Source organism: Cyphomyrmex costatus, unplaced genomic scaffold, assembly GCF_001594065.2.
Source record: "Cyphomyrmex costatus isolate MS0001 unplaced genomic scaffold, Ccosl1.0 scaffold344, whole genome shotgun sequence".
In the NCBI taxonomy this organism is placed as follows: domain Eukaryota; kingdom Metazoa; phylum Arthropoda; class Insecta; order Hymenoptera; family Formicidae; genus Cyphomyrmex; species Cyphomyrmex costatus.
Window position 1 is genome coordinate 52,074 of NW_017277600.1, and position 8,949 is coordinate 61,022.

At 30.5% G+C, this 8,949-nt stretch overlaps 2 protein-coding genes across 2 annotated transcripts; both read right to left on the bottom strand.

Annotated features, from left to right (window-relative positions):
* Positions 1–759: 759 nt before the first annotated feature.
* LOC108776210 (E3 ubiquitin-protein ligase RNF8) lies at positions 760–2,802 on the bottom strand. The gene is made up of 4 exons (XM_018542748.1): positions 2,568–2,802; positions 1,513–2,410; positions 947–1,378; positions 760–842 (listed from the first exon to the last, which is right to left on the bottom strand). The coding sequence occupies exons 1-4, from the start codon at positions 2,667–2,669 to the stop codon at positions 814–816; spliced, it is 1,461 nt and encodes a 486-aa protein (XP_018398250.1). The 5' UTR covers positions 2,670–2,802; the 3' UTR covers positions 760–813.
* Positions 2,803–4,007: 1,205 nt separating this feature from the next.
* On the bottom strand, positions 4,008–6,583 carry Spindly (spindle apparatus coiled-coil protein 1 spindly). The gene is made up of 6 exons (XM_018542753.1): positions 6,212–6,583; positions 5,286–5,592; positions 5,082–5,211; positions 4,715–5,021; positions 4,469–4,625; positions 4,008–4,391 (listed from the first exon to the last, which is right to left on the bottom strand). The coding sequence occupies exons 1-6, from the start codon at positions 6,469–6,471 to the stop codon at positions 4,008–4,010; spliced, it is 1,545 nt and encodes a 514-aa protein (XP_018398255.1). The 5' UTR covers positions 6,472–6,583.
* Positions 6,584–8,949: the final 2,366 nt, after the last annotated feature.

The window sequence follows — 8,949 nt, forward strand, 5'->3', positions numbered from 1 at the left end:
ATAAAATTCTGATTATCTCTAAAAATTTCTAAAATTATAAAGCAAAGAATATTATATTGTCACATTTCAATTATACTTTCTATTAATTTTCCTATGTATTATACAACTACATAACACTAAGCAATTTTATTCTGATAAGATTTTTTAAGTATTCTGATTATTATTAAGAAATATCTTTGTGTATATCTGCATAGAATATAAAAACATAAAACAGAAGACCGAAGTGTTTTTATAAAAATACTTAATTATACAATACTTAATCATACAATGCATACAACGACGTATTTTATTATATATATATATATGACTAATGCAAATTAATAAAACGGTGAAATAAAAAAATGTTTTAAAGGTGTCTTTTTAGAAAAACAAAACTTAAATTTTTGGACATCAAAAGGATTTATGCCAATATTCATAGTCAAGTCTTATATTCAATAGTCTTAAATGTTCTGTATTAATTAAAGGTAGCTGTATTAGCATTTTAAGCTATTACTTAAGACGATCTTGAAATATAACTATGAATACTGGCCTTAGAGAGCAAAACTTCATTAACATTTAGTGTACAAATTGTCGACTGATTATACAATAACATACATTCTTCTTAGAATATATTTAAGATAAGGCGAGAAACACACTTTTGCATAACGCATAAAGCATATGCATAAGGAATTTCATTGGCCCATTTTCTTATGCATGAGTCAATGGACCAATCAAATTCTTTATGTATATGGTTTATGCGTTATGCAAAAGTCTGTGCTCCCCGCTTAAGAATAAAAATATTAGTATCCATCTTGCATGAAATGCAAGATGAATTTAATACATCCTTCTTTTCGTTGTTATTACTGAAACAGAAAATGTATATATATATTATAGATCAGACAAATTAAATGGTTAAATTAGAAAGTGTTATAAAAAATGTATAAAAGACATTACAATTATAACTTACCTTCTCTTTCTTGTATAATTTCGTTTCTTCTGTTTTTAAGTTCAGTAGGCAAATTGTCAATCATACTTTCAATAAAATTATCTAAAACTAATGATCTAATCATTGATACCACTGGTTTCCTACAGACAGGGCAACTTTTTTGTTTCTTATTCCATAAATTTATGCAATGTTGACAAAATGTATGTGTACATTTCAATGTTGTTGCTTTAATAAATAATTCCGAACATATAGAACATGTCAATTGTTCATCCATAATGTTGCTCACTTTTCCAAGGATGCTTTGATTAATATTAGTCTCTAGCATATTTTGACTTATTTCAGTTAGATCTATCGTGTCTATTATTTCATATTGCGGAACCTCAATTTGATCACCGTTGAAGTTTAAAAATATACACTCTGATGTACTTGCAATACTTTCGTTAGATGTATTTACTGAAAAAAATTAATAATTTAGTAATGTATAATAAACAATTGTTACAAAGTTTTAATTAAAAATACATTATTAAAAACAACATTATATAAATATAGAACAATCAATGTGCATTTGTATAAAATTTATTACTTACCACCCAATATTGTTTGCGAAATTTCTGTTTTTGCTTCTTGTTCCTTTAAGGCTTTCTCTGTTTCTTTCAATTTTTCTTCTAACATGGTCTTCTCATTCACATGGCTTTTCAATTTTTCTTCTAACACAGTTTTTTCATTCATTAATCGGGCCTGAATATTTTTCTCTTCCTTTACTTTATTTTCCATCATATTTTTCCATTCTGCTTGTTGTTCTTCTCTCCATTTCTTCATTTGATCTTTCATTTTTATTTCTAACATTTCTTTTTCTTGCTTACTCATATCTAATGCTTCTTGCCATTTCTGTTTTTCCTCGTTTAGTCTTGCTTCAAACTGCAGCCTTTCATTCTCCAACTTTTGCAATAACTGAGAATACATATTTTTCAGATCTTCTTCTTGAGAATTACATGCCTTTATTTTTTCTTCTAATGCTGTAATTTGTTTTAATAGATTCTCTTTATCATCTTTAGCCATAGCTTGTTGAGACAACAGATTTTCAAGTTGCTGATTTAACTTGATTTGCTCTTTTTGATTTATTTCAAGCATATTTTTTAGCTCTTTTCTTTGACATTCTTGATTTTCGGCAAATGTTCTCTGCTTGACAAGTACAGTGTCGAGTATCTTCTCATCTATACGTGCTTTCTTAACGCAATGTTCTTTCTCCGCAAGAGTAAATACATATTTAAATGTTTCATTAGGACTAAATTGTATAATATCACCAGAACAAACATTTTGTACTTCACCAGAGCCAATGGCATTACCATTAACAAATGTTCCACTAGAGCTTAAATCCTTAAGCATCCATTCATCTTGGCCTATACATCTAAAAATGCAGTGTCTTCTAGATATCATGACATCTAATATAATTTCGTCGTTATCTCTGGCACGTCCAATCTTAAACTGTATAAAAGGAAAAAATAATATACCTTACATGTTCAAAAAATTTGGTAACAAGTCTTCAAACGACATTATAAAGTATCCTTGATATGCATTAAATACATGATTTATTATACATTTATCAGATAGAATTCTTCGAATGTGTCGACATATTCCTTACCTCATTTTTGTCGATATTTATGCGATCGTTCGTGTCCGTATTTATTAAAACAGGTTCAAGAACTTTTGGTTCCTCATCAGAGGCTCTCTTTAAATGCTCCATAATTTAGTAGTTTCACAAATATCTTAATTATGTCTTAAACATCATAATCAATACTAAGAACGACATAACAAAATTTGCTTTTTCCTGTAATAGGCGAGAATGAAGAGATGTCGATTCAAAACGCTATCACGTAACTTTGTAGTTTTTTTTTGTAGGATGTAATCTTAACAATTCTTGCTGACAAAATTTCTCGAATTTAATTTTATCGAGAAAGAACGATCCGTTGTAACGACAACAATTCATTCGAACACGGCAAAAGCAACTGCATGCAGTATCGATGTATACAAACTTGTAAAGATGCGAGTCAACCAGTCAACGTAAAGCGTCGACAGCTGAGTCATCTGGCGAAAAGAAGCGAAATTTGTAAAAAATTGAATGCGTTTTTTGATCACACTGCTTCTGTAACTAGACTGTCAATCTGTCTTTTGTTAATTTTCTGTAACTAATAGATTATTGTGACATGATAAAAATTAGGAAGAGCTGAACTGAGCTGAACTTAATTCCGGCTGTCCTTGTTTAATTCATATGTGCGTACACATGTGTGTAGGTACATACATATATGTGTTCTGAGTATTGTGCGAATTTACATATATGACGCTGTTTTCAAATCTCTCAAACATAGAGAGGCGAGTTTATTTACAGAAGTCTATGATTACGGTCTGCATTGAATAAGAAAGGTAAATAGTAAAACTCAATTTTAAAAAGATATAAAATAGTTTATGCGTTTTTATTATTAAATTATACATTAAAAAAATATATTCACCATTTATCCATTTATCCTTATTTAATTGTCCACTACTTTGATAATTCTGTTTTTCATATTATATATATACCCAGATATCAAAATGCTAGCAGTATGCCAGCAAACTTGATCATGATGTTACAGCAGATATCAAGCTGCTGCTTCCTCATTAAGTTTAGTTTCTAACAGCTTATCCTGTCAACTTAACACAACGATAGAAATACAACAAAAATCAATCATTATTTGCTATCACATCGTAACAGTGAAAACGCGATAAAACTACAGTGCATGCTTTTGGCAGGTTTGGCTATCTGGATATATGTGTATATGTCAAATATATTATTTGCTAAAACGTTAACATGATATGCAAGATTGTAAAAAGATAGTAAAAAGTTAATTTAAATTAATAAATTTCGCTAATTTTTTGCAATGCAAATTAAATGATTAAAACAGTCTCAAAATTTCGACCTTTTAGTTTGGTTAATTTATATATTAAATAATTTCGAAATTTTCGAGATTTTTGTAAATAATATTAAGATGTAGAATTATTATTGTAAAATCTATTTAGCTCGATTTAGACCGTTTTAATCATTTAATTAATTTAAATTATCATTATCTATTGTATGAATTATAACAGGATAGTCACGTTTTTTCGTTTTTTCATATTTTTTCAAAGGTTTACTTTCACAATCAGAGTTTTTAGTATCACTAGTAAAATCTACAAATCTTCTATTTTCTCTCTGTTTGTTTGCAGAGTCGACTACTGGCTTCTCTATCACCTCTGTTGAATTTCCTTGCTCTACAAGTTCAGATTTGAGAATATTCTCTGGTACAAACTCATGAGGTGTAAGTGAATCACCACAGATCTTTTCAAAATTTACATCACCAGAAAATGTGCAATTTTTAATAGATTCAAGAAGTATTTTATTACCATATTTATCTTGCATTTCCAGTTGATCTTTTATAGCTCTGTTTTGAGCCTAGAATGTATAAAAGGGATTTTACATTAAAAAAATCTTAAACAGCTAGATATAATTTCTTTTTTGTAGAAACTTACTTCCAAAAACTTTGCTTTAGATTGCCAGTAACGAAGCTGTCTTGAGATGTTATTGTTTACTTCGTCTTGCATCAGCATTTGCATAGTTTGCTTCTCAATTCTTTCATTCAACTCCTTGAGCTCTTTCTTTTTAGCGGTTAATAATAATTGAGCGTAACTGAAAGTTAAATTTATAACTTACTAATTACATAAACCTTACATTAAGCTCCCCAGATTAGCTCAAACAGAAATGCGTTTTTAACTTACTTAAAGTTATTTGTAGATTGTGTTTCTTCCACTTCATCATTTTTCCTCATTTCAGCCTTCAACTTACTCTCAAGATCAAAAATTCTATTCTTATACTTATCCAAAAGATCTGCATTCTCTTGCAATGTATCAATTATATCAGTTTCCCATTTCTTGGAAATGGCGATTTTCTCTGCCCTCAGAAACTTGATTTCACTTGTTTTTAAATCCAGTGCTTGCTTTGCTTCGTTGTATTTAGTCGAAAGTACTTTCATTTTATCCAGTAACATTTGTCGACGATCTTCGACTTCGGCAAATAAGGAATTCCCTAAAAAAACATGAATATTGAAAAATCTATATACAATATATACATTTCAATTATCATTACCTTTGCACATATCACTAGCAGGAATTATATTTGATGACTCCAGTTCTTCAAGTTTTATGGCTAATTCTTTAGCAGTTTCCCGTGCGTTTTCCAATTCTTTATTTTTTTCCACCAGGTCCTTTGTGGTTTTCTATTAAAATATTTCCAATTTTAGTCTCATGTATTACAATCTATAAACATTGATCTCATAACTTATTAATTTACTTTTAAGTCAAGTTGAAGTTCTTTACATTGAACCTCTGTGTGTGCAAGTTTATCCATTAATGCCATTTCATTTTTTTCTTTTTCAAGAAACTTCTTTTTTTCATTTTTAAGCAGCATATGTACTTCCCTAAGTTCCTCTTTATATACTGTTAAATTATCTGCCTTTGTATTATGTAGTTGGTTATTTACTAAATCTTTATATTTTTTTAGCTCTTCCTGTAATTCTTTAATTTTTAATTCACTTGATGCTTGATTTGTTTCTAAATTTATAATATGATTTTCATATTCTTGTTGCTTAGCTTTATACCTATGAATAAATAAGATATATAAAGCTTTGTAAATTTGTAATATATTATATTGTACATATAATAAACAATAAATCTCATTATTAGAGCTAATATAACTAATATGTATCAAATATTAAAAATTTGTCTTTTTGTTTAATCTCCTTGGGAGATCCCGGTATTACTGACAGATACAAAATATGTTTATAAATATTTTTAAGTAGTGACACCATTTACTTATTGGATAAACACTAGCTATGAGTTATTAAGATTTTAATAGCATATTGTGATTGGACAAATAGTTGAGATTATATTATAATGTCACCTAAACAATTTAAATTTTGAAGAATTGTTATAATTATTTTAATAAAACATAACATTTCTCATGCATTCATATTATTTATTCTTCCAAAAGATAATTGTCAGTATTAATAATTTAAGATATTTGTATTTTTCAGATACACTGCGACCTTTAGTATTAAATTTAGAACTACAACTTGTACTGAGAATTAATATATCAAAATATGGTAATGAAGAATTGATGTTAAAAATGATGTTTTAAATGTCAAAAGTAAAAACTCCAACAGCAACTCACTTTACATGTATAATTAATTTTTACGGAAAAGAATTTATAATCCTTACTTTTCTTTTTCCTCAGCAGATGATACGGTTGTTTGTCGTACGTATTCTTTAAGATTATTTTCCAAAATCTCTTCAGAATCCTGAAGATCTCTTATAAACGCGTCAGAAGTTTCCAATTTGAGTCGCAGAACATGCAACTCCTGCCGAAAATTCTCATTCTCCTGCTTTATCTTTTTATAATCATCTTGACTGACTATGCTTTCTTCTAGATGTTCCTCGATCTTTGTGCCATTCACACTCTCGCCGTACAATTCTGACATTTCGAAACTTTTGCCAAATTACTTTTTGTTCCTTGATGTCACTTGGTTTCTTCTGGAGTGCTACTCTGTAACTGCTTTTATACGCCTACTGACAGTTATTAGTGTCGTTGCGCAGCTTTTTTGCCATATAAAATGTCTGCGCAACGAGACCGATAACTGTCGGTATAGGCCAAACGTGTAAAAGCAGTTACAGAATAGTACCCCTACTGGAGCAGAGAATAACAATCGATCGTTACTCTCTAATTTCAGAGAAACAATGTTAACAATGTTAGCTCTATATATATGATATGACCAGATATGATTATTTAAATTTTGGTAAGGTTAGCGCAAATATTTTGAATTTCGGTTAGCTCCGTTAGATCATAGATATTTAGAGAGATAGATTCGGCATTGCATACTGTAGAAACGAACAGAATAGAGAAAGATGAGGTAGAAAAAAAGTTAAAGTGGAAAAGAAAGATAAATGATTGGTTACGCCATTTTGGCTGAAATGCGCGATTGGTTGTTAACATTAATAATTACGCTGTTATTAGACAATATTAAAATAAATGTGTTGCTGGCTTAATTCTACGTAGGTTGTATTACCGACGATCGATATTATTAAAAAACGGCTGGTTCTGAATTTCGTGATGACTCATAGGGTCCCGAAAGTCCGGGGAAGAGCGATGGCATTATCGATAATTGATACAAATTTGCAATTTTATTTTTTTACGTTTTAAAAATATTTAGGAAATACATTATTAAATTTATGATCTTTTTTTGTGTGCAGTAAAAATGCAGCATAGATAAGTTGGTATAATTTAATGCTGTAATATGCAGCATAGATAAGTTGGTTTTTTTTAATGCTATAATATCATATATTGTAACAAAATATAATTTTTTTTTTCTACAATTTTAATTAATCTCTATTTGATAATTTTTCTCGGATAATAACATTAAAATCACAATTTTTTAAAAAATCGAATATTATTGAGTTTAAACACGCACGCACGCACGCACACATGTATATGTATACATGTCTACAAAACTAACAAATTACAAAGTTAATATTTATATCATGAGTTTCCTCTAAGAGTTTAGACACGATTAAGTTGCGTTTTGTATGCAGGCTGCAGGGTCTCTAGTTTTTACAAAGGCTACGTTCGGTTTGGACGCTTTTAACGTTTCTATCCTTGTTTATAACTAATGAATAATAAAGACAGAATGATTGTTATAAGCGTTTAAAGCGCGTGAGTGTTCAAACCGAACATAGCCTAAATCACCCGAGAGAAGAATATATATTCACTATTTTTTTCTCTTTCTATTCTATCTGTTTATCTCTTTCTCTCTCTTTCTTTCTCTCAGGAGTTGTTGAAACTCCTGAAAGAAAATGGCGGACCAATCAGAAATGATCGTTTCGTGTCTGGACTCTTTGGGGACTGTCTAGTAACTTTGACTATAGTCAAAGCTGGTTCGATATCTCGAAAATCGCAGTTCGATATATTTTGAATGACCGTAGTTGGTCGCGAAATTTAAGTCTTATTTGAATTGAATGAAAGTGAATCTTGTTCGAACAAAGTTAACACGAATAACTTTCAAAACTGTTGAATAGTTAAAGCAACGCTATTATACATCGATACTGCGTGATCAACGATTCACTTCCGTATTTAAAAGAGCGGCCACAGACATATCTAAAAATTTCTAGAATTTGTCTTAAAAATTCAATTTGACACATTTATTAAATAATATAGAACAAATATGTAACAGCAAAGTTTTTACTTAAAATGTTTTAAAATCTGTGCTATAAAAGCTATTAAAACGTATAAGTGCCAAACATGTCGAGTTTCAAAAATTCTTTGTAAAATAATACAGTTAAACTTTTATTAACAATGATCAACGGCGATTAACTTATCACAAAAGTAATAATATATTATATTTTTAATTTATTGAGCCGTAATATCTACATTATTTAATAATATATTATTTCTTTAGTGGAAAGAATCAATGAATGTCTTGTTGTTCGACGTAGAAGAAAATAATCAGATCAGAGAGACAACGGATCATATGTTTAGAAGCTTTGCTTTAAAAGTAATTCTGCAGATTGAGAACTAATCATCAACTAAAGTAATCGAGATTACTTTTAGAGGAAACTGCAGTTGACGGAAAAGCAAGGTGAAGCAGCATTGGGTATTCGTCTAGGCGTATTTCTCTTCCCCCTCCAGTCGCCGACGCGTCAAAAGCCCCTGCGAGTCCCTTTGCCGTCCGGCGCATCGCCCCCACCAGCTTACTTCAGAGTTCGGAGCCACTGGCTCGCCACAAGGAGCAACAGGCTGACGCCACTCGCCTTGGCTTGGGTTAGCTCGGGGCGAGATCCGACACCGCGCAGCGAGACAGAGAGAGAGAGAGAGAGAGATAGATACCGCTTTTTCCCGTCCGTCCGGAGGCTCGCAGCGGAGCGCAGAGTTGCCAAAGCTGCGGCATCATTAACGCGACGCAGGT